The sequence below is a fragment of the Tachyglossus aculeatus genome, chromosome 8, assembly GCF_015852505.1.
Source record: "Tachyglossus aculeatus isolate mTacAcu1 chromosome 8, mTacAcu1.pri, whole genome shotgun sequence".
Taxonomy (NCBI): domain Eukaryota; kingdom Metazoa; phylum Chordata; class Mammalia; order Monotremata; family Tachyglossidae; genus Tachyglossus; species Tachyglossus aculeatus.
Window position 1 is genome coordinate 38,208,677 of NC_052073.1, and position 26,139 is coordinate 38,234,815.

Consider the following 26,139-nt stretch of genomic DNA (forward strand, 5'->3'; position numbering starts at 1 on the left):
ATTAATTATATAGAGACAGTCCCTACCCAACAGTGGGCTCACAGTCTAAAATGGGCTCACAGTCCAGAGCAGTGCTTTGCACATAGTAAGCGCTCAATAAATACGATTGAATGAATGAATGAATAAGCTCCGAGTGAGATTTTTCCCACGAGCCTCAAAATGCCTCCAAAATGGAAGCGGAGTAGGCCGCTACCTTCGGTGCCGTCCGGCTCGGCCTGTTCCTCCCGCTGTTTCTGCTTGAACTTCATGTTCCCGTAGTGCATCACAGCTCCGGTTAGCTTGTAGATGGAGACCTTCTCGTCCGCCGTGAAGCCCAGGATATCGATGGCGCTCTGCCAGGAGAGACAACCGGCCAACAGTCGGGGTCCGCCCGCGTGAAACGGGGGTGGGTGTTTGACCGTCGGACTCGAGCTTTATTTCGTTAGTATGTTTGGTTTTGAAAGAGCCCCTTCTTTCCTCTCCCCCTCGTCCCCCTCTCCATCCCCCCGTCTTACCGCCTTCCCTTCCCCACAGCACCTGTATATATGTATATATGGTTGTACATATTTATTACTCTATTTATTTATTTATTTATTTATTTATTTTACTTGTACATTTCTATCCTACTTATTTTATTTTGTTGGTATGTTTGGTTCTGTTCTCTGTCTCCCCCTTTTAGACTGTGAGCCCACTGTTGGGTAGGGACTGTCTCTATGTGATGCCAATTTGTACTTCCCAAGCGCTTAGTACAGTGCTCTGCACATAGTAAGTGCTCAATAAATACGATTGATTCTCTGTCTCCCCCTTTTAGACTGTGAGCCACTGTTGGGTAGGGACTGTCTCTAGATGTTGCCAACTTGGACTTCCCAAGCGCTTAGTACAGTGCTCTGCACACAGTAAGCGCTCAATAAATACGATTGATCGATTGATTTACGCACGTCGGTGGCCATCAGCTCCTCCTGGTCGTCGATGCTGGCCACCGAGATCTCCCCCTGACTGACGAAGGCGTAGTCGTACGGGTTGGTGGTGATCAGGAGCATATCTGACGGCGTGAAACAGAGCAGAAGCTGTGTTATGTCCCTTTGTCCCCTTGTCACCATGGGAAACGGTCAAGAGTATAACAATAACGATGGTTTTGCTCGGCGTGGCTCCCGCCATTGGGTTGGGACCGTCTCTCTATGTTGCAAACTTGTATTCATTCATTCATTCAATCGTATTTATTGAGCGCTTACTGTGTGCAGAGCACTGGACTAAGCGCTTGGGAAGTCCAAGTTGGCAACATCTAGAGACGGTCCCTACCCGACAACGGGCTCACAGCCTAGAAGGGGCAGACAGACAACAAAACAAAACAGGTGGACGGGTGTCAAGTCATCGCAATAAATAGAAGTAAAGCTATATGCACCTCATTAACAAAATAAATAGAATAGTAAATATGTACAGGTAAAATAAATAGAGTAACAAATCTGTACAAACATATATACAGGTGCTGTGGGGAGGGGAAGGAGGTAGGGCAGGGGGGATGGGGAGGAGGAGAGGAAAAAGGGGGCTCAGTCTAGGAAGGCCTTCTGGAGGAGCGCTTAGTCCAGTGCTCTGCACACAGTAAGCGCTCGGTAAATACGATCGAATGAATGAATGAATGAATGAAGGTCGTGGGTTCAAATAATAATAATAATAATGATATTTGTTAAGCACTTACTATCAATCAATCAATCAATCGTATTTGTTGAGCACTTACTGTGTGCAGAGCACTGCACTAAGCGCTTGGGAAGTACAAGTTGGCAACATATAGAGACAGTCCCTACCCAACAGTGGGCTCACAGTCTAAAAGACTGTGCAAAAGACTGTGAAAAGCACTGTTCTAAGCGCTGGGGGGTCCAACGTGATGAGATTGTCCCCCATGGGGCTCACAGTTTTAATCCCCATTTTACAGATGAGGTAACTGAGGCACAGAGAAGTTAAGTGGCTTGCCCAAGTTCACACAGCTGACAAGTGGCGGGGCTGGGATTCGAACCCACGACCTCTGACTCCCAAGCCCGGGCTCTTTCCATGGAGCCACGCTGTTTCTCTTAAATCCCGGCTCCACCAATTGTCAGCTGGGTGACTTTGGGCAAGTCACTTCTCTGGGCCTCAGTGACCTCATCTGGAAAATGGGGATGGAGACTGTGAGCCCCCCGTGGGACAACCTGATCACCTTGTAACCTCCCCAGCACTTAGAACAGTGCTTTGCACATACTAAGCCCTTAATAGATGCCATTATTATTATTATTATTATTATTGTTCAAATCCCAGCTCTGCCAATTGTCAGCAGTGTGACTTTGGGCAAGTCATTTAACTTCTCTGTGCCTCAGTTCCCTCATTTGTAAAATGGGGATTAAGACTGTGAGCCCCCCGTGGGACAACCTGACCACCTTGTAACCTCCCCAGCGATTAGAACAGTGCTTTGCACATAGTAAGCGCTTAATAGATGCCATCATTATTATTATTATTCAAATCCCAGCTCTGCCAATTGTCAGCAGTGTGACTTTGGGCAAGTCATTTAACTTCTCTGTGCCTCAGTTCCCTCATTTGTAAAATGGGGATTAAGACTGTGAGCCCCCTGTGGGACAACCTGATCACCTTGTAACCTCCCCAGCACTTAGAGCAGTGCTTTGCACATAGTAAGCACTTAATAAATGCCATTATTATTATTATTATTTGTTAAGCGCTTACCAAGTGCCGAGCACTGGGGTAAACACAAAGTAATCAGGTTGTCCCGTGTGGGGCTCACAGTCTTCATCCCCATTTTACAGAGGAGGTAAGCGCTTAATAATAAAATAGTAATAATTACGGCATTAATTAAGCGGTTACTATGTGCAAAGCACTGTTCTAAGCACTGGGGAGGTTACAAGGTGATCAGGTTGTCCCACGGGGGGCTCACAGTCTTCATCCCCATTTTCCAGATGAGGTCACTGAGGCCTAGAGAAGTGAAGTGACTTGCCCAAAGTCACCCAGCTGACAATTGGCAGAGCTGGGATTTGAACCCATGACCTCTGGGCTCTTTTCCACTGAGCCACCCTGCTTCTCCTAATAACTATTAGCGATTAACTAATAGCAGTTAATGATGGCTGAACAAATGCCATCATTAACTAATCAATTAACAGGCCCAGAGGAAGTGAAGTGACTTGCCCAAAGTCACGCAGCCGACGAGTGGTGGTGGCAGGATTAGAACCCACGACCTCTGGCTCCCAAGCCCGGGCTCTTTCCACTGAGCCGCGCCGCTTCTCTAGTCGGCCACCTCGAGAATTAAATCACGGAGTCCCTTACCGATGAGTTCGGGCTTCTTGTTGGACATGATCTGATAAAAGATGTGGTAGCTACGTTCAGCCTTCAGCTGGAAGGTCACGCGGGACTTCTCCAGCAGATCTGGAAAGAAAGATCAATCAATCAATCAATCAATCGTATTTATTGAGCGCTTACTGTGTGCAGAGCACTGTACTAAGCGCTTGGGAAGTCCAAGTTGGCAACATAGAGAGACGGTCCCTACCCAACAGTGGGCTCACAGTCTAAAAAAGATAGAAGATAAATTTTGATCAAACCCCACAGTGCGTTTTTTTTTTCAATGGCATTTGCTAAGCGCTCCCTATGTGCCAGGCACTGTACTAAGCGCTGGGGTGGATACAATCAAATCGGGTTGGACACGGTCCCCGTCCCACATGGGGCTCACAGTCCGAACCCCCGTTTTTACAGATGAGGTAAGTGAGGCCCGGAGAAGTGAAGTGACTTACCCAAGGTCACGGAGCAGTCAAGTGGCGGATCCTTCTGACGCCCAGGCCTTTGCTCTAACCACGAGGCCACGCTGCTTAGCATGGCTCAGTGGAAAGAGCCCGGGCTTGGGAGTCAGAGGTCGTGGGTTCTAATCCCGCTCTGCCACTTGTCAGCTGTGTGACTTTGGGCAAGTCACTTCACTTCTCTGGGCCTCAGTTCCCTCATCTGGAAAATGGGGATGAAGACTGGGAGCCCCACGTGGGACAACCTGATTACCTTGCATCAATAAATATGATTGATTGATTGATTGATATCCTCCCCAGCGCTTAGAACAGTGCTTTGTACATAGTAAGTGCTAACAAATACCATCATTATTATTATGTGTGACTTTGGGCAAGTCACTTCACTTCTCTGGGCCTCAGTTCCCTCATCTGTAAAATGGGGATGAAGACTGTGAGCCCCACGTGGGACAACCTGATCACCTTGTATCCCCCCAGGGCTTAGAACAGTGCTAGGCACATAGTAAATGCTTAAATATGCCATCATCATTATTATTATTATCTTCCATCCATATCCATAATTTATCCATTTATATGTGTCTTTTTCCCCACTCTAGGCTGTAATCTCACTGTGGGCAGGGAGCACGTCGACCAACTCGGTTGTATTGGACTCATCAAGCTGGAGAGAGCATGAACCTGAGAGTCAGAAGGCCCTGAGTTCTAATCCCAGCACCCCCACTTTTCGCTGTGTGACCTTGGGTAAGTCAAATAACATCCCTGTACCTTGATTACCTCACCTGTAAAATGGAGATTAAGAAAGTAAGCCCCATGCGGGACATTGGAGAAGCAGCGTGGGTCAGTGGAAAAGAGCCCGGGCTTTGGAGTCAGAGGTCATGGGTTCAAATTCCGGCTCCGCCAATTGTCAGCTGTGTGACTTTGGGCAAGTCGCTTAACTTCTCTGTGCCTCAGTTACCTCATCTGGAAAATGGGGATTAAGACTGTGAGCCTCCCGTGGGACAACCTGATCACCTTGTAACCTTCCCAGCACTTAGGACAGTGCTTTGCACATAGTAAGCGCTTAATGAATGCCATCATTATTGTTATTATTATTATATGGATTGGGTCCAATCTGATTAGCTTGGATCTACCCCAGTGCTTAGTACAGTACCTGGAACATTGTAAGTGCTCAAATAATAATAATAATAATGGCATTTACTAAGTGCCAAGCACTGTTCTAAGCGCTGGGGAGATTACAAGGTGATCAGGTTGTCCCACAGGGGGTTCACAGTCTTCATCCCCACTTTACAGATGAGGTAACTGAGGCACAGAGAAGTGACTTGCCCAAAGTCACACAGCTAACACTTGGCGGAGAGGGGATTTGAACCCGTGACCTCTGACTCCAAAGCCCGGGCTCCTTCCACTGAGCCACGCTGCTTCTCCAAAAAAAAATACCATTTTAAAAAAAAAGGCAGCATGAAGAATGAGTCGAACGAGACAGTCTGTAGGGGTTCAATGCTGTAAGTCCTTACATGTTTCAATATCAGCTGAAGCCAGTTTCCCTGTGGTCCCAAAGTGGATCCTGATGAATTTGCCCTGAGAAGGGAAAGGATGAGCGTTTTCAGACACGAAGGCGGGAAAAAACTTCTAGGCCAACGACTGAGCCGGGGTCCGTTCCCCCCGACGGCGGTGCCGTCAGTCTCGGGGGGTGGGTCTGAGGGGTCCCCACGTCCCCCAGACTTACGAAACGCGAAGAGTTGTCATTCCTCACGGTCTTGGCGTTGCCAAAGGCCTCCAACAGCGGGTTGGCGCTGATGATCTGGTCCTCGAGGGTGCCCTGGAAAGAGGCAGATGGGGAAGGTCAAATCGAGTGGTTTGGACACCGTCGGGAGGACGGGGTTCACTCCCGGCCCCAGAAACTAGCCCCCACCTGTATCTTGCCCGTTTCCTCCTTCTTCTTCTCCCCAGTGACCGCAATTGTTGCGAAGTACTGGATGACCCGTTTGGTGTTCACAGTCTTCCCGGCCCCGGATTCTCCGCTGCCGGACCCGAATGGAAAATCGTTACAGGCTGTAGTCGCCGTGTCGGTCGAAAGGCCGGCAGAGGCCAGGGTTTTGGGGAGAAGCACGTCCCCCCCGGGCCGGTTCCCCAGCTGCCAGCCGTGAGGTTTCCCCAGTAGCCTTCAAGGCCGAACTGTCGCCCATGTGAATCTGGGGTCCCATGGAGGCAGCCAAGCAGTCCGGGCAGGAAAGCACATGGAAACCCCCCTTCCTTTCCCCTCCCCATCGCCTCATCATCATCATCATCATCATCAATCGTATTTATTGAGCACTTACTGTGTGCAGAGCACTGTACTAAGCTCTTGGGAAGTACAAATTGGCAACATATAGAGACAGTCCCTACCCAACAGTGAGCTCACAGTCTAAAAGGGGGAGACAAAACCAAACATACCAACTCCCTCCGTTTGCTCTGTCCCAGCCTCACAACACTTGTGTATATATGTACCTATTTATAATTCTATTTATTTTTATTGATAATAATAATAATTTTGGAATTTGTTAAGCGCTTACTATGTGCAAAGCACTGTTCTAAGCGCTGGGGAGGATACAAGGTGATCCGGTTGTACCATGTGGGGCTCACAATCTTTAATCCCCGTTTTACAGATAGGGTAACTGAGGAACAGAGAAGTGAAGTGACTTGCCCAATGTCACACAGCAGACATGTGGCAGAGCTGGGATTCGAACCCATGACCTCTGACTCCAATCATTCAATCAATCGTATTTATTGAGCGCTTACTGTGTGCAGAGCACTGTACTAAGCGCTTGGGAAGTACAAGTTGGCAACATATAGAGACAGTCCCTACCCAACAGTGGGCTCACAGCCTAAAAGCAGAAGACAGAGAACAGAATCAAACATACTAACAAAATAAAATAAATAGAATGGATATGTACAAGCAAAATAAATAAATAAATAAATAAATAGAGTGATAAATATGTACAAACATATATCCATATATACAGGTGCTGTGGGGAAGGGAAGGAGGGAAGTCGGGGGGATGGAGAGGGGGACGAGGGGGAGAGGAGGCCAAAGCCCGGACTCTTTCCACTGAGCCACCCTGCTTCGCATTAATGATGTGGCTATAACTATAATTCTATTGATAATGATGCTACTGATACCTGCTTACTTGTTTTGATGTCTGTCTCCCCCCTTCTAGACTGCGAGCCCATTGTTGGCCCGTTGTTGTCGGATTGTACTTCCTAAGCGCTTAGTACAGTGCTCTGCACACCGTAAGCGATCGACAGATACGATGGAATGAATGAATGAAACCCCATAGACCCCCTCCCCCGAACTCCCACTTGACGGGGCATTCTGGGACAAGCGCTTAGTACAGTGCTCGGCACACAGTAAGTGCTCAATAAGTACGATTGAATGAATTCATTCAGTCAGCTGAAGCCAGTTTCCCTGTGGTCCCAAAGTGGATCCTGATGAATTTGCCCTGAGAAGGGAAAGGATGAGCATTTTCATTCATTCAATTCATTCAGTCATTCAATCGTATTTATTGAGCGCTTACTGTGTGCCGAGCACTGTACTAAGCGCTTGGGAAGTCCAAGTTGGCAACATATAGAGACGGTCCCTACCCAACAGCGGGCTCACAGTCTAGAAGATGAAAGAATGACAAGCCTCCATCTTGATGTTCTAATCCTGGCCTCCATCACTTGTGTGCTGTGTGACCTTGGGCAAGTCACTTCACTTCTCTGTGCCTCAGTTCCCTAATCTGTAAAATGGGGATTAAGACGGTGAGCCCCATGTGGGACAGAGACTGTATCCAACCTGATTTGCTTGTATCCACCCCAAGTTTAGTACACTGCCCGGCACATGGTAAGTGCTTAACAAGTACCATCATCATTATTATTATTTTTATTTTTATTATTATTATTTCTAATCGAATGGAAATAACTTACGTGATGAGGATAGACTGATTCTCCCGATCTGAAAAACAAAACCAGTGAGGCTTTCGGTAAGCCCGGCGTTTTGTAAAGGCATTTGAGAAGCAGCATACTACAGCGGCTAGAGCCCGGGCCTGGGAATCAGAAGGCCATATGTTCTAAGGCCGGCTCTGCCCCTTGTCCGCTGTGTGACCTTGGCCAAGTCACTTTACCACTCAACCAACCGACATTTATTTATTTATTTATTTATTTATTTATTTATTTAGATAGTGCATATCTATTCTATTTATTTTATTTTGTTAGTATGTTTGGTTTTGTTCTCTGTCTCCCCCTTTTAGACTGTTAGCCCACTGTTGGGTAGGGACTGTCTCTATATGTTGCCAAATTGTACATCCCAAGCGCTTAGTACAGTGCTCTGCACACAGTAAGCACTCAATAAATACGATTGATTGATTGACTGATTGATTCACTTCTCCCTTATCTATAAAATGGGAATTGAGACTGAGAGCCCCACGTGGGACAGGGACTGTGTCTCACCCGATTGGCTTGTATCCACCCTAGTGCTTAGTAGAGTGCCTGGCACATAGTAAGCGCTTAATAAATACCATTATTATTAAACCCTTGAAACACCACCTCCATGTAGCGTCCCCTGAAGTAGAGCAGAAGATCGGCTCAAATCGAACACCGACCCCAGCTGCCGTTCTCCCTTCCGATTCGGGCAGGGAAGGCCACTGGAAAGAGCCTGGAGCTCGGAGGGAGGAGACATGGGTTCGAGTCCCAGTTCTGCTGCTGACCTGGGGTCAAATCACTCCAACTTGTACTTCCCAAGCGCTTAGTACAGTGCTCTGCACACAGTAAGCACTCAATAAATACGATTGATTGATTGATTGATTAGCCCCCCCTAGTTTCCCCATCTATCAATCAGTATTGTTTATTGAACAATAAGCAAAGTCAAGCTCTTAGTACAGTGTTCTGCACACAGTAAGCGCTCAATAAATACGATTAAATGAAAGCAGAGAAGCAGCGTGGCTCAGTGGAAAGAGCCCGGGCTTTGGAGTCATTCATTCATTCATTCATTCATTCGATCATATTTATTGAGCACTTACTGTGTGCAGAGCACTGTACTAAGCACTTGGGAAGTACAAGTTGGCAGCATATAGAGACGGTCCCTACCCAACAGCGGGCTCACAGGTCATGGGTTCAAATCCCGGCTCCGCCACTTGTCAGCTGGGTGACTTTGGGCAAGTCACTTCACTTCTATGGGCCTCAGTTCCCTCATCTGTCAAATGGGGATGAAGACTGTGAGCCCCCCGTGGGACAACCCTATCACCTTGTAACCACCCCAACGCTTAGAACAGTGCTTTGCATATAGTAAGCGCTTAATGAATGCCATCATTATTATTATTATTATTGAACTCCTTCTCCCCCTTCTAGACTGTGAGCCCACTGTTGGGTAGGAACCGTCTCTATATGTGGCCAACTTGTACTTCCCAAGCGCTTAGTATGGTGCTCTGCACACAGTAAGCGCTCAATAAATACGATTGAATGAATGAATGAATGAACTCCTACTCTGGGCAGAGAGGACTGTTCAAAGCGCTCGAGAGAGCACAGCGTCACTTAACTTCTCTGAGCCTCAGTTACCTGATCTGTAAAAATGGGGATTAAGACTGTGAGCCCAACGTGGGACAACTTGATCACATTGTATCCCCCCAGTGCTTAGAACAGTGCTTTGCATATAGTAAGCACTCAATAAATACGATTGATGATGATAGTAAGCGCTTAACAAATGCCATCATTATTATTATTATTATTACAGCAGCGACGACGGAAATAATAATGATGGCATTTATTAAGCGCTTACTATGTGCAAAGCACTGTTCTAAGTGCTGGGGAGGTTACAAGGTGATCAAGTTGTCCCCTGGGGGCTCATAGTCTTAATCCCCATTTTACAGGTGAGGGAACTGAGGCACGGAGAAGTTAAGTGACTTGCCCAAAGTCACCCAGCTGACACGTGACAGAGCCGGGATTTGAACCCATGACCTCTGACTCCAAAGCCCGGGCTCTTTCCACTGAGAAAGCCGGGAAGAAAACCGACTTTCGGCCTGCCTCCGAGAGCCCACTCCATCCGGCGCGGGCGATGTCGCCCGTCCCGAACCAGCCCAAGAGAGGTCGAACCCGACGTCCGGGGTCCGCATGACCCCACCAGCGCGCTGTCCTCCCTGCCGGCCGCGTCCCCCGTGCTCGACCGGATCGATAGCGACGACATCACTCACCGGTGAGCATGAACTGGTAGGCGTTGTCGGAGATGGAGAAGATGTGGGGTGGGGCCTCCTGACGCTTCTTGCCTCGGTAGGCCGCGACCACCTCCGCATTGTACACCGGCAGCCACTTGTAGGGGTTGACGGTGACGCAGAAGAGGCCCGAGTACGTCTGCGGGAAGGAAGGGAAAGGGACAACCGGGGTTCCCTGGGATTCCCGATCCCATCCCTCTCCCCTCCGCCCCACGGAGGGGTCCGCGTCCCCGAGGCGGAGGGAGCTCCCGGCCGGGCCGGACTCACGTAGATCATCCAGGCGGCGTAGCGCTCTTTGAGGTTGTAGAGCACGGCGGGCTCATGCAGGTGGGTCATCATGGCCATGTCCTCGATCTTGTCGTACTTGGGCGGGTTCATGGGGAAGACTTGGTCATCCTTCACCGTCAGCGTCTGACCGGGGAGGAACCAGGATGAGCCCGGGCCGCCCGAGGAAGCCGAAGACAAGCGAAAGGCGGTCCCCTCCGTCGTCTACTCACCGCGCCTCCTTCGGTCTTGACCGTGACCTTCCCGCCCTCGCGGCTCTGAACGGTGCTCTTCACGAAGGACTCCTTGGGCTCCGCGGCAAACACGGACGTCTTGGCGTCGAAGGGCTTGTTCTGGGCCTCGATCCGCTCCTTCTCTGACTTGCGGAGGTACGGGGCGGCCTCCCCGAAGATGGCCATTTCCTGGTCCGAGCTCATGGCTGCGGTTTATCGACGGCAACGCCGCGGGAGGCTCTGGCGGGGGGAGAACAGCCACGGTTTGGGGTTGGACCTGTCCCTTACCTCGCCGCTCAGCTCCCCATTTTAGCTCAGAGTGCAACGTTTGCCAGCTCCCATTTCCGTCATGGGTTCGAATCCCGGCCCCGCCACGTGTCTGCTGTGTAATCTTGGGCAAGTCACTTAACTTCTCTGAGCCTCAGTTACCTCGTCTGTAAAATGGGGATTAAGACTGTGCACCCCATGTGGGACAACCTGATCACCTTGTAACCCCCCCCAGCGCTTAGAACAGTGCTTTGCACATAGTAAGGGCTTAACAAATGCCATTATTATTATTACTATTATTAATAAAATGGGGATTAAGACTGTGAACCCTGCATGGGACAACCTGATAATAATAATAATGATGGCATTTGTTAAGCACTTACTATGTGCAAAGCACTGTTCTAAGCGCTGGGGAGGATACAAGGGGATCAGGTTGTCCCACGTGGGGCTCCCAGTTTTAATCCCCATTTTCCAGATGGGGTAACTGAGGCTCAGAGAAGTTAAGTGACTTGCCCAAGGTCACACAGCAGACATGTGGGGGAGCCGGGATTCGAACCCATGACCTCTGACTCCAAAGCCCGGGTTTTTTCCACTGAGCCATGCTGCTTCTCACCTTGCACCTTGCATCCCCCCCAGCGCTTAGAACAGTGCTTTGCACATAGTAAGCACTTAACAAATTCCATCATTATTATTAATATTATTATTTCCGTGGTTTTATTTTAGTGAATAATAATAATAATAATAATAACGTTGGTGTTTCTATGTGCCGAGCACTGTTTTAAGCGCCGGGGTAGATACAGGGTCATCAGGTTGTCCCACGTGGGGCTCCCAGTCGTATTTCCCATTTTCCAGATGAGGTCACTGAGGCCCAGAGAAGTGAAGTGACTCGCTCAGAGTCACCCAGCTGACAAGTGGCGGGATTCGAACCCATTCCCAAGCCTGGCTCTTGCCACTGAGCCACGCTGCTTTTCTGATGAAGCGTCTCTTCCAGGGGCTATTAGACTGCCGTGACCGAGCCCCGGTTATTCTTTTGGAAAGAGCCAGCGACTCTTGGCTTCCCTACAGTTGTGACATTTTTGAAACCCTTGCTCTCTCGTTCTCACATAGCTCAGCCTTCCAAGTCAGGGAGGCCAAAGGTGTCCTGGAAGGAGTTCAATGTCCATCCCGCTTGGGTCCCTCTAAGATTCCCCGCAAATTGCCAAGAGCGGAGCTTCGTGGGATTGATTTCACTCCTGGAGGAAAAGCCCTTTTCTATCCTGCTGGGGTTTGTGTGTGTGTATATATATATAAATAAATAAATAGAGTAATAAATACGTACAAACATATATACATATGTACAGGTATATATGTATATATGTTTGTACGTATTTATTACTCTATTTTATTTGTACATATTTATTCTATTGATTTTATTTTGTTAATCAATCAGTCGTATTTATTGAGCGCTTACTGTGTGCAGAGCACTGTTAATATGTTTGGTTTCGTTCTCTGTCTCCCCCTTCTAGACTGTAAGCCCACTGTTGGGTAGGGACCGTCTCTAGATGTTGCCAACTTGGACTTCCCAAGCGCTTAGTACAGTGCTCTGCATAAAGTAAGCACTCAATAAATACGATTGAATGAATGAATGAAGTGACTTGCCCAAAGTCACCCAGCTGACAAGTGGCAGAGCAGGGATTTGAACCCATGACCTCTGACTCCAAAGCCCAGGCTCTTTCCATTGAGCCCCGCACGCTGCTTTGAATCCCGACTCTGCCACTTGCCTGCCGCGTGACCTTGGGCAAGTCACTTCTTTTTGCCTCGGTTTTCCCATCTGTGAAATGGGAAGTAAATATCCACTCCCTCACCTAGACCGTCAGCTCCTTCTGACACTAAAGAGCCCAAGGCTGGGAGGCAGAGGACTTGGGGTCTAATCCCAGCTCTTCCACTCGCCTTCTGTGTGATGGTGGGCAAGTCACTTCACTTCTATGGACCTCCGTTTCCTCGTCTGTAAAATGGGGATTCAGTACCTGTTCTCTCTCCCACAAAGACTGGGAATCCCTGACCTAGTTATCTTGTACCTACTCCAGTATAACAAATACTATTATTTTATATAAGAGTAATAATAATAATAATGGCATTTATTAAACACTTACTAGGTACAAAGAACTGTTCTAAGCGCCAGGGAGGTTACAAGGTGATCAGGTTGTCCCACGGGGCGCTCGCAGTCTTAATCCCCATTTTACAGATGAGATCACTAAGGTGCAGAGAAGTGAAGTGACTTGCCCAAAGTCGCACAGCTGACAATTGGCAGAGCTGGGATTTGAACCCATGACCTCTGACTCCAAAGCCCGGGCTCTTTCTACTGAGCCATGCTGCTTTTCTAGACTGTGACCCTGCTGTTGGGTAGGGACCGTCTCTATATGTTGCCAGCTTGTACTTCCCACGCGCTTAGTCCAGTGCTCTGCACACAGTAAGCGCTCAATAAATACGATCAAATGAATGAATGCATGAACGAATATATTCTATATAGAGAGATTCTTATATTCTGTATATATAAGAGTATATATTCTCTCTATAGTATCTTGGAAGCAGCGTGGCTCAGTGGAAAGAGCGTGGGCTTGGGAGTCAGAGGGCATGGGTTCAAATCCTGGCTCCAACACTTGTCAGCTGTGTGACCTCGGACAAGTCACTTAACTTCTCTGTGCCTGTTATCTCACCTGTAAAATGGGGATTAAGACTGTGAGCCCCAAGTGAGACAACTTGATCACCCTGTATCCCCCCCCAGTGCTTAGAACAGTGCTTTGCACATAGTAAGTGCTTAATAAATACCACCATTATTATTATTATTACTATATTACCATAGTATACAGAGAGTGTATATATACTATACTATATAGTATACTATATATATATAGTATATAAGGAGAGAAGCAGCTTGGCTCAGTGGAAGGAGCATGGACTTTGGAGTTAGTGGTCATGGGTTCAAATCCCGGCTCCACCAGTTGTCAGCTGTGTGACTCTGGGGAAGTCACTTCACTTCTCTGGGCCTCAGTGACCTCATCTGGAAAATGGGGATTGACTGTGAGCCCTGATCACTTTGTAGCCCCTCCAGCACTTAGAACAGTGCTTTGCACATAGTAAGCGCTTAATAAATGCCGTCATTATTATTGTTATTATTAATATGTATGCTATGATATAGGTAATGTGGTAATAATAATGGCAGAAGACCTCACCATCTATGCTTGAGGGTTGGTGTTGACTGAGCACTTACTATATGCAGGGCATCATCATCATCATCATCATCAATCGCATTTATTGAGCGCTTACTATGTGCAGAGCACTGTACTAAGCGCTTGGGAAGTACAAGTTGGCAACATATAGAGACAGTCCCTACCCAACAGTGGGCTCACAGTCTAAAAGGGGGAGACATCTAAAAGGGGGAGACAAGGGCATCATATTAGATGTTAAGCAAGCCTTTGGACAGAGTGAAAAAGGGGGTCTTTGAGACCTCCTGGGCATCATCCAGCCCCCCACCCCAACTTGTGTCTTTGGCGGGAACCGGAGCCATCCCCAAAACCCTGTGCGTTGCAGGGGTTCCATTTAAACGGAGGGAAAAGAGCCTGGACTTGGGAGTCAGAGGACCTGGGTTCTCCTCCCGGCTCCGCTGTGTGACTTTGGACAAGTCACTTCACTTCTCTGGGCCTCAGCTTCTCCTACTGTAAAATGGGGATTCAATACCCATCCTCACTCCTACTTAGACTGAGACTGTCCCGTGTGGGGCAGGGACCGGGTCTTACCTCATTAACTTGTACCCACCCCAGTGATCGGAACAGTTTTTGAAAATCACACAAATGACTTTCCCCCTCTTCAAAGCCTTATTGAAGGCTCATCTCCTCCGCGAGGCCTTCCCTGACGAAGCCTGCCTTTCCTCTTCTCCCTCTCCCTTCTGCATTCCCCTGACCCGTTCCTTTCATTCATTCCCCCATCCCAGCCCCACAGAACTCGCGTCCATATCTGTCTTTTATTTATTTATATTAGTGGCTGCCCCCACAAGACTGTCAGCTCATTGTGGGCCGCGATTGTGTCTGTTTATTGTTGTATTGTACCCAAGCGCTTAGTCCGGTGCTCTGCACAAGGTAAGTGCTCGATAAATCCGGATTGACTGTTTGACACCTAGTAAGCGCTTAACAAATACCACCAGAAAAAAAAGTCCACCCTCCATTCCGTCTTGACCCTCCCAGTGGGGGCCAGAAAATCCACTTCTTACCTGCCTTTCTATCACAAGGGAAAGATGGCAGTCCGGAGGAAATCAGGACTATAAGAGAAAGAAGAAATGTGTTACTGTCTCTCCCCTCCTCGCTCCAGTAATAGCATCCCCTCTCAATGGCCGGGGAAAGCGAGGTGTCCCGGGATCTCCGGAACTCCGACCCTCTCCCTCCATGGATGGACAAGGCCACGGGACGGTCGCTCGCAGCGGAGGCAAGGATGTGCGGCATGTGGAAACGGAGAGGCGGCCACCGAGACTCTCCCTCCTCCCCATTCCTCACCGTCCCACAGCCTCCTCTACCCCCTCGGCCGCTCTTACCTTGAAGCTTTCCGCGGAAGGACGGGTCGGTGACATGCCTGGAGTGCTTTTATAGAGTCAGATATGGAAACGATGCGGCCTCCTCCTCTTTCTTAAGGCAAAGCATTTTTGGCAAAACAGCTCTTTGGCAATCCAGTCCCCTAGATTCTCCTTCGCATTAAGAATGTTTGGATATAATTAGAAATATTTCTTCCCATACTGAGTAAGTATATGAATCAATCTCCTATAAATAATTTGAGCGAAGAGCAGTCTGAAACTGATCTGAGGTGTTGTGGTGTAATAATGCAGGTATTTAAGAGCGAGCGGGGTCTGCCCCTGGGATTCCGCACCCTCGGATGATTTTGTCGGTGGCAATTTCCACTGATTGTTTTGCCACAGTTCGGAGTCGCGTAGAGAAGCAGCGTAGCCTAGTGGCTAGAGCCTTGGCCTGGGGTCAGGTCATGGGTTCAAATGCCGGCACCTGTCTGCTGTTTGACCTTGGGCAAGTCTCCTCACTTCCCTGGGCCTCAGTTTCCTCATCTGTCAAATGGGGATGAAGACTATGAGCCCCATGGGGGACAGACACTGTGTCCACCCCGATTACCTGGCACTTAGAACCACACCTGGCACATAGCACTTAATAAATGCCACATTTATTATTATTATTATTATTACTATTGTTATTATTATTATTTCCACCTCTGCAGATGTTCTCTAGACCATCTAATAGACCATCTCTAGACCATCTAGACAGTGGAAAGAGCCCGGGCTTTGGAGTCAGAAGTCATGGGTTCAAATCCCGGCTCCGCCAATTATCAGCTGTGTGACTTTGGGCAAGTCACTTCACTTCTCTGGGCCTCAATTCCCTCATCTGGAAAATAGGGATTAAGACTGTGAGCCCCCCATGGGACAACCCGATCATCTTGTAACCTCCCCAGTGCTTAGAAAAGTGCTTTGCACATAATAAGCGCTTATTAAATGCCATTAATAATAATAATAATTGTTTGGGCAGGGAACCTGTGCACTAATTCTGTTGCATTGGACTCTCTCAAACCATTAGTGCAATGCTCTGCACATTGTAAATGCTCAATAAACATCACTGATTGATAGTAAGCACTCAGTAAATACCATTGATCCGCCATCACCTCTAGGCTGCAAGCTCCTTGTGGGCAGGGGACATATCTACCAACTCCATTGTATTGGACTTCCCCAAGCGCTTAGTACAGTGCTCTGCACAAAGTGAGCCCTCAGTAAATACCATTAGTGATTGATTGCAGAAGGACAAGTGAGTCTTATTTCTTCTCGAGCTCATCCCCCTCCTTTTTAGATTGTGAGCCCCATGTGGGACGGGGGCTGTGTCCAACCTAATTAACTTGTATCTATCCCAGCCCCTAGAGCAGTGTTTGACACATAGTAAACGCCAAATACCATAAGTAATAATAGTAATGATGGTATTTGTTAAGCACTTACTATATGCCAAGCACTGCTCTAAGCGCCGGGACAGATACAAGGGGAGCAGGTCATCCCATGTGAGGCTCAAAGTCTTAATCTCCATTTTCCAGAAGAGGGAACTGAGGCCCAGTGAAGTGACTGGCCCAAAGTCACATGGCTGACAAGTGGCGGAGCGGGATTAGAACCCATGACCTCCAACTTCGTAAAAAAAAAAATCTAGTCGGGATAATCTAGAGGAGATATCATCTGGAGAGGCTGAGCCGCCTTTTGGGAAAAAGGTACGGAGGCAGGTTTGAATGAGGAAATGCGGGAATGAATGTCATGGCCAGAAATCAAGACTCTGGTGTGATTGGGTGTGTGGTTATCGATCAATCGATCGTTCAATCAGTGGTATCGATTGAGCATTTAATTTTTTACAACGGTGTCTGTTAAGCGCTTACTACATGCCAGGCGCTGTACTAAGTGCTTGGGTAGGTGAAAGTTAATAAGGTTGGATGCAGTTCCTGTCCCACGTGGGGCTCACAGTCGTCATCTCCATTTTACAGATGAGAGAACTGAAGCCCAGAGAAGTGAAGCGACTTGCCCAAGGTCACACAGCAGACGAGTGGCGGAGCCGGGATTAGAACCCACATCTTCTGACTCCCAAGCCTGTGCTATTTCCACAAAGCCATGGGGAATTAGAGAAGCGGCGTTGCCTAGTGGATAGAACCCATCCCTGGGATTCAGAAGAACCTGGATTCGAATCCCGGCTCTGCCACTCATCTGCTGCGTGACTTTGAGCAAGTCGCTTCACTTCTCTGGGCCTCAGTTCCCTCATCTGTAAAATGGGGATGAAGACTGTGAGCCCCACGTGGAACAAGGGACTGTGTCCAACCCGATTACCTTGTGTCTACCCCAGCACTTAGAATGGTGCCTGGCACATAATAAGCGCTTAAAAAGTACCAGAGGAAAAAAAAAATTAGCAGAGTGGCTAATTAGGGATTAATGTCGTCACCACAGGTTGGGCACAGAAGCGAGGGTCACGGAGAGTCATGAGGGTTGAAGAATATTTCTACTGCATCTTGCCAAGCCCCCCCCACCCCCCCGGGCCTGGAATGCCCTCCCTCTGCCCATCCGCCAAGCTGGCTCTCTTCCTCCCTTCAAGGCCCTACTGAGAGCTCACCTCCTCCAGGAGGCCTTCCCACACTCAGCCCCTTCCTTCCTCTCCCCCTTGTCCCCCTCTCCACCCCCCCCAATCTTACCTCCTTCCCTTCCCCACAGCTCCTGTATATATGTATATATGTTTGTACATATTTGTTACTCTATTTATTTATTTATTTTACTTGTACTTATCTATTCTATTTATTTTATTTTGTTAGTATGTTTGGTTTTGTTCTCTGTCTCCCCGTTTTAGATTGTGAGCCCACTGTTGGGTAGGGACTGTCTCTATATGTTGCCAACTTGTACTTCCCAAGCGCTTAGTACAGTGCTCTGCACACAGTAAGCGCTCAATAAATACAATTGATGGTGATGATGATGATGACCCTCATTCATTCATTCATTCAATCATATTTATTGAGCGCTTACTGTGTGCAGAGTGCTGGACTAAGCGCTTGATAGTGATGGCATTTATTAATAATAATAATGATAATAACATTTGTTAAGCGCTCACTATGTGCAAAGCACTGTTCTAAGAGCTGGGGGAATACAAGGTGATCAGGTTGTCCCGTGTGGGGCTCACAGCCATCATCCCCATTTTACAGATGAGGTAACTGAGGTTCCGAGAAGTTAAGTGACTTGCCCAAGGTCACACAGCAGACATGTGGCGGAGCCAGGATTTGAACCCATGACCTCTGACTCCAAAGCCAGGGCTCTTTCCACTGAGCCACATAGCTTCTCTAAGCGCTTACTATGTGCAAAGCACTGCTCTAAGTGCTGGAGAGTTTATAAGGTGATCAGTTTGTCCCACGGGGGGGGGCTCACAGTCTTCATCTCCATTTTCATCATCATCATCATCATTAATCGTATTTATTGAGCGCTTACTGTGTGCAGAGCACTGTACTAAGCGCTTGGGAAGTACAAGTTGGCAACATATAGAGACAGTCCCTACCCAACAGTGGGCTTCCAGATGAGGTCACTGAGGTCCAGAGAAGTGAAGTGACTCGCCCAAAGTCACACAGCTGACAGTTGGCGGAGCCGGGACTTGAACCCATGAACTCTGACTCCAGAGCCTGGGCTTTTTCCACTGAGCCACGCTGGCAGTACCCTCAGACGTGGCTAACCTTTCCCTGCCCAGTGGTAACGTCTAGTAAGCTGGCAGCGGTCAGAGGGGGAAAGAAAGTATGTGCCAGTCTTCCAAGGAATGGCGGGTGTCCCGCTCAGCATGGCCATCTCACAAAAGAGGCATGATATGGCCTCGAGTCGAGTTTCAGAGGCCCCGAGGCCCCGCCGTTCAGAGAATCGGACGCCTCGGGTGAACCGGTGAGGGAGGCGATCCCACCCCGTCTTTCCGGGTTTCCAGCTCGCCCTGGTGACAAAGTCCTAACCGCTTTTTTTCTTCACAAACGGTATTTGTCGAGCACTTACTATAATAATAATGACATTTTTATTAAGCGCTTACTATGTGCAAAGCACCGTTCTAAGCGCTGGGGAGGTTACAAGGTGATCAGGTTGTCCCACGGGGGGCTCACAGTCTTCATCCCCATTTAACAGATGAGGTCGCTGAGGCACGGAGGAATTAAGTGACTTGCCCCAAGTCACCCAGCTGACAGTTGGCAGAGCCGGGATTCGAGCCCGTGACCTCTGACTCCAGAGCCCGGGCTCTTTCCACTGAGCCACGCTGCTTCTCGGCGCGTGCTTCTTGGGTACGCTGCTGCTGCTTGCTATGCTGCCAATTTGTACTTCCCAAGCGCTTAGTACAGTGCTCTGCACACAGTAAGCGCTCAATAAATACGATTGATGATGATGATGATGGCTGTAGTAAGCACCCGGACGAGTCGGCTGGGGACACGGGATCAATCTTGTTCGGAGGGACCCCGGCCGCCCCTCAGCCTCTCTCATCCCTCCCGTCCTCAGCACGGTGAGATCGAAATCCGTCTCCTCTGAGACGTCGACCCAGTTGCCCCCCATTCACGCACCCCGGTCCTGGACCTGCCCAAGCGTCCAGTCCCTGCGGACGCTCCCCCCATCAATAAACGAATCCCCCCATGGAGTAAGTCAGTCGCAGGGAAGCGGTGCGGCCTAGTGGGAAGACCCTGGGCCTCGGAGTCAAAGGACCTGGGTTCCAATCCCGGCTCTGCGACTCGGCTAATTATGTTTTTGTTTAGCAGCCGTGTGACTTTGGGCAAGTCGCTTCTCTGTGCCTCAGTTCCCTCATCTGTAAAATAGGGATGAAGACTGTGAGCCCCCCCGTGGGACAACCTGATCACCTTGTAACCTCCCCAGCGCTTAGAACAGTGCAGCCTGGGCCTCGGAGTCAAAGGACCCGGGTTCCAATCCCGGCTCTGCGACTTGGCTAATTATGTTTTTGTTTAGCGGCTGTGTGACTTTGGAAAAGTCACTTCTCTGTGCCTCAGTTCCCTCATCTGTAAAATAGGGATGAAGACTGTGAGCCCCCCGTGGGGCAACCTGATCACCTGGTAACCTCCCCAGCGCTTAGAACAGTGCTTTGCACATAGTAAGCGCTTAATAAATGCCATCATTATTATTATTTAGCATTTACTGTGTGCCGGGCAGTGTACTAAGCGCTGAGGTAGATTCCAGGAAATCGGGTAGGACACAGTCTCTGTCCCGCGTGGGGCTCACACTGTAAATCCTCAGTTTACAGATAAGGTAACTGAGGCCCTGAGAAGTTAAGGGACTTCCCCAAGGTCACGCAGCAGACACGTGGCAGAAGCGAGACTGGAACCCAGGACCTAACAACTCCCAGGCCCGTACTCAATCCACTAAACCATGCTGCTTCTCTGCTGCTAATTCTGTTGTACTCTTCCACGCACTTAGTACAGCATTCTGCATATAGTAAGCACTCGATAATACTAATAATAAGAAGAATTATAGTATTTGTTAAGCGCTTACCATGTGCCAAGCACTGTTGTAAGCTCTAGGGTAGACACAAGTTAATCATGTTTGACATAGGACCTGTTCCCCAAAGGGTTTACCGTCTTAATCCCCATTTTGCAGATTAGGGCACTGAGGAGGCCCAGAGAAGTGAAGTGACTTGCCCAAGGTCACTCGGCAAACAAGTGGCAGAGCAGGGATTAGAACCCAGGCCCTGAAACTCCCGGGCCAGGGCTCTTCCTGCTAGGCCACAGTGCTTCTCTGTGGTTGCAAGCATTCACCCTTAAGGACTTGACTGGAAGCTTCTTGAGGGCAGGAATTGTGTCTGCAAGAGCCCGGGCTTGATGATGATGGCATTTATTAAGCGCTTACTATGTGCAAAGCACTGTTCTGAGCGCTGGGGGGATACAAGGTGATCAGGTTGTCCCACGTGGGGCTCACAGGCTTCATCCCCATTTTACAGAGGAGGTAACTGAGGCATAGAGAAGTGAAGTGACTTGCCCAGGTCACACAGCTGACAGTTGGCGGAGCCGGGATTTGAACCCATGACCTCTGACTCCAAAGCCCGGGCTCTTTCCACTGAGCCACGCTGCTCCTCTGGGAGTCAGAGGTCATGGGTTCAAATCCCACCTCTGGCACTTGTCTGCTGTGTGACCTTGGGCAAGCCGCTTAACTTCTCTGTGCCTCAGTTCCCTCGTCTGTAAAATGGGGATTAAGACTGTGAGCTCCCCGTGGGACAACCTGATCACTTTGTAACCTCCCCAGTGCTTAGAACAGTGCTTTGCACATAGTAAGTGCTTAATAAATGCCATTATCATTATTATTATTAATAATAATAAATACCACTATTATTATTATTATTGGATTCTCCCAGGTGCATACTACAGGGCTCTGCACTATCACCATTGAACGATTACTTGATTAATTAACACATGGGGCGACTAGTTCACTTTTTTTTTCACGGCGTTAGGCACTTACTACATCCCAGGCACTGCACTAAATGCTGGGATCCATATAATCTGATCAGGTCTTAATCTCCATTTTAGAAATAACGTAGCCAAGGCCCAGAGAAGCAAAGTGACTTGCCCAAAAGTCACAGAGCAGGCAGATGGCAGAGTCAGGATTAGAACCCAGGTCCTCCGACTCCCAGCCCCAGGCGCTTTCCACTAGGCCATGCTGCTTCCTGACACGTTATTTTTTTAAACTCATATTTAGTTGATTACAGGAGGACTCTTTGCTTTTTATTTCCCCAAGGTATTTGTTAAGAACTTTCTGCATGCCAGGTACTGTATTAAGCGCTGGGATATTGAGAAGCTAATCAAGTTGGGCACAGCCCATGTCCCACGTGGAGCTCACAGTCTTAATCCCCATTTTACAGGTGAGGGAACTAAGGCACAGAGTGGGGCAATGACTCGGCTAAGGTCACACAGCTGGTGAGTGGCAGATTTGGGCCTGGGCTTTTTCCACTAGGCCACGCGATCTTCGATTTTACTTACTTTAAGGAAGCAGTGTGGCTTAGTGGCAGAATCCCGGGTTTGGGAGTCAGAGGTCATGGGTTCGAATCCCAGCTCCACCGCTTATCAGCTGGGAGGCTTGGGGCAAGTCACTTCTCTGGACCAACTTGTACTTCCCAAGTGCTTAGTATAGTGCTCTGCACACAGTAAGTGTTCAATAAATACGATTGAATGAATGAATGGGCCTCAGTTCCCTCATCTGGAAAATGGGGATTAAGACTGTGAGCCCCGCGTGGGACAACCCGATGACTTTGTTGTCTACCCCAGCGCTTAGAACAGTGCTTGGCGCATAGTAAGCGCTTCACAAACACCATCATCAGGTCATGGATTTGAATCCCAGCTCCACCGCTTATAATAATGGCATTTATTAAGCGCTTACTATGTGCAAAGCACTGGGGAGGTTATAAGGTGATCAGGTTGTCCCACGGGGGGGCTCACAGTCTTCATCCCCATTTTCCAGATGAGGTAACTGAGGCCCAGAGAAGTGAAGTGACTTGCCCAAAGCCACACAGCTGGCAATTGGCAGAGCAGGGATTTGAACCCATGACCTCTGATTCCAGAGCCCGGGCTCTTTCCACCGAGCCCCGCTGCTTCTCTATCAGCTGTCTTCTCTTATCAGCTGTGTGACTTTGGGTAAGCCACTTCACTTCTCTGGGCCTCATCTGGAAAATGGGGATTAAGACTGTGAGCCCCACGTGGGACAACCTGACGACATTGTATCCCCTCCCCGCGCTTAGAACAGTGCTTTGTACATAGTAAGCACTTAATAAATGCCATTATTGTTATTATCATCATTATGGAAAAGGAATTAGTGAAAAGAACGACCAGCCTGTGGTTTTGTTTGCAGAGGCGTCTACAGTTTATGTTTCCCAGACATGAAAGACAGACAGGCAGTAGCTACAGAGCAGCGCGAGAGAGAATTTCACATTTTGTGTCTTCGCTACAGAGCAGCAGGAGAAAGAATTTCACATTTTGTGTCTTCGTCCTCCCGCCACCGCCGTCCGGCTGTGGTGCAGGAGGATCATTCTTCGCTGACGATCTTGGTGTGCACTTCCCGGCTTTTGACCCGCAGCTTGTTGACCTGGGACTCGGCGATGTCCGCCCGCTCCTCCGCCTCCTCCAGCTCGTGCTGGATCTTGCGGAATTTGGAGAGGTTCGTATTGGACTGTTCCTCCTAGGAATAAAAAAAAAAAATGGACGCGTGAGAACCGTGGGTTGGCGTTTCCAAGAATTCCCGCACTTTGGATGAGATGGGGAGGTGTGGACCCTGGGGAACGCTTGCCTGGAAACAGGAGCGATCACTTTCAATTTAAACGTTTAGCTTGAATGTCTAGTTAAAGCTGGGGATGAAGACTGTGAGCCCCCCGTGGGACAACCTGATCACCTTGTAACCTTCCCAGCGCTTAGAACAGTGCTTTGCACATAGTAAGCGCTTAATAAATGCCATTATTATTATTATTAAATACCACCATTATTATTATTATTGGACTCTCCCAGGTGCATACTACAGGGCTGCGCACTATCACCATTGAACGATTACTTTTTTTTAATGACATTTATTAAGCGCTTACTATGTGCAAAGCACTGTTCTAAGCTCTGGGAGGATACAAGGTCATGAGGTTGTCCCACGTGGGGCTCACAGTCTTTATCCCCATTTTACAGATGAGGGAACTGAGGCCCAGAGAAGTTAAGTGACTTGCCCAAAGTCACACAGATGACAAGTGGTGGAGCCGGGATTTGAACCCATGACCTCTGACTCCAAAGCCCGGGCTCTTTCCACTGAGCCACGCTGCTTCAATTACTTGATTAAGTAACACATGGGGTGACTAGTTTGCTTTTTTTTATGGCGTTAAGCACTTATAATAATAATAATAATGGCATTTATTAAGTGCTTACTATGTGCAAAGCCCTGTTCTAAGCACTGGGGAGGTTACAAAGTGATCAGGTTGTCCCACGGGGGGCTCACAGTCTTCATCCCCATTTTACAGATGAGGGAACTGAGGCCCAGAGAAGTTAAGCGACGTGCCCAAAGTCACCCAGCTGACAATTGGCGGAGCAGGGATTTGAACCCATGACCTCTGACTCCAAAGCCCGGGCTCTTTCCACTGAGCCATGCTGCTTCTCTTAAGCACTTACTACATCCCAGGCACTGCACTACGTTCTGGGAATCAGAAGGACCTGAGTTCTAAACCCAGCTCCACCACTTGTCTGCTGTGTGACCTTGAGTAAGTCCCTTCACTTCTCTGTGCCTCAATTCCCATATCTGCAAAATGAGGATTAAGTCTGTGAGTCCCATGTGGGTCATGGACTGCGTCCCTTCTGATTGATTTATATCTACCCCAAACCTTAGAACACTTCCTGGCACATAATAAGAGCTTAACAGATACCATTTTTTAAACAAAAAAAGTTATTCGTTTCGTTCTTTCATCCTGTTGTGCTTGTGTTACTTCCTGCTTTCACTAAATGCCGTGGGTCTGTCTTCCCCATGCAGTTTTAAACTCTTTGAAGATAGAAATGTGTGAATTGCTGCTGTTGTGTTCTCCCAAGTGCTGAGCCCATTGCAGAGCACTCAGCAGGTGTACAACAAATACCTTTATGTGTAATAATAATAATAATAATAATGGTATTTGTTAAGTGCTTACTATGTGCAAAGCACTGTTCTAAGCGCTTAGGGATACAAGGTCATCAGGTTGGGGGATTGATACGCATTTTTGGGTCATAAAACCGCATTATTAATGATCATATATCAAATACTTATAAATATGCATAAATTCAATGAATATTCATGCATATTTATGTTATAGTAATAATCCAGCATGGCATTTATTAAGCGCTTATTATGTGCAGAGCACTGTTCTAAGCGCTGGGTGCTTCATTTAGCACAGAGCTTGCCATTCTTGCTGTAATAATAGTACCGGTAATACTTAATGATAATAATGGCATTTATTAAGCACTTACTATGTGCAAAGCACCGTTCTAAGCGCTGGGGAGGTTACAAGGTGATCAGGTTGTCCCACAGGGGGCTCACAGTCAATCCCCATTTTACAGATGAGGAAACTGAGGCTCAGTGAAGTGACCTGCCCAAAGTCACACAGCTGACAATTGGCGGAGCTGGGAAAGGATAGGAGGCCTTCCCAGACTGAACCCCCTCCTTCCTCTCCCCCTCGCCCCCCTCTCCATCCCCCCGTCTTACCTCCTTCCCTTCCCCACAGCACCTGGATATATGTATATGTGTTTGTACATATTTATTACTCTATTTATTTATTTCACTTGTACGTATCTATTCTATTCATTTTATTTTGTTAATATGTTTGGTTTTGTTCTCTGTCTCCCCCTTCTAGACTGTGAGCCCACTGTTGGGTAGGGACTGTCTCTATATGTTGCCAACATGTACTTCCCAAGCGCTTAGTAAAGGGCTCTGCACACAGTAAGCGCTCAATAAATACGATTGATTGATTGACTGATTGAACCCCTGACCTCTGACTCCAAAGCCTGGGCTTTGTATCCTCCCCAGAGCTTAGAACCATGCTTCACACATAGCGCTTAACAAATATCATTATTATTATTATTATTATGTGGCCTACTCAGAGGGAGAGAACGATTGGATTAATTGCGGGATGAGGCCGGAGGGGAGGGAGTGGGAAGGGGGGTTGGCTTGGAGGGTTGGGAGATGAGAAGAAATCAGTGAAGTGGCTGAAGGAATGATTGATTATCAGTTGCCTTCAGAAAGCAGGACACCTGGGACAGGAATTCTGGAGAGGGAGGCAGGAGCCGGGGCTTTGTGGGGGGCTTTGTGCACCCCAACCAGCTCTGTCGGGGGGTTCATGCTCAGACAGGGTGAGCAGGTCTTTAACCTCTGCCAGGACCACCTCCC

At 48.3% G+C, this 26,139-nt stretch overlaps 2 protein-coding genes across 2 annotated transcripts in view; both read right to left on the bottom strand.

The window, feature by feature from the left end:
- The window catches only part of LOC119931847 (myosin-1), a 53,572-nt gene extending 38,573 nt beyond the window's left edge, over positions 1-14,999 (bottom strand). The window contains exons 1-11 of the mRNA XM_038750770.1: positions 14,968-14,999; positions 10,455-10,694; positions 10,225-10,368; positions 9,940-10,096; positions 7,682-7,709; positions 5,650-5,758; positions 5,464-5,556; positions 5,252-5,315; positions 3,283-3,381; positions 918-1,021; positions 194-332 (exon numbers count right to left, since the gene is read on the bottom strand). Of these exons, the coding sequence (XP_038606698.1) occupies positions 194-332; positions 918-1,021; positions 3,283-3,381; positions 5,252-5,315; positions 5,464-5,556; positions 5,650-5,758; positions 7,682-7,709; positions 9,940-10,096; positions 10,225-10,368; positions 10,455-10,658 (1,141 nt within the window). The 5' untranslated portion in view covers positions 10,659-10,694; positions 14,968-14,999. The remainder of the gene's footprint in view (positions 1-193; positions 333-917; positions 1,022-3,282; positions 3,382-5,251; positions 5,316-5,463; positions 5,557-5,649; positions 5,759-7,681; positions 7,710-9,939; positions 10,097-10,224; positions 10,369-10,454; positions 10,695-14,967) is intronic.
- An 8,101-nt stretch (positions 15,000-23,100) lies between these two features.
- Positions 23,101-26,139, bottom strand: part of LOC119931843 (myosin-1-like) — a 45,568-nt gene continuing 42,529 nt past the window's right edge. The window contains exon 39 of the mRNA XM_038750754.1: positions 23,101-23,439. Coding sequence (XP_038606682.1) covers positions 23,287-23,439 — 153 coding nt within the window. The 3' untranslated portion in view covers positions 23,101-23,286. The remainder of the gene's footprint in view (positions 23,440-26,139) is intronic.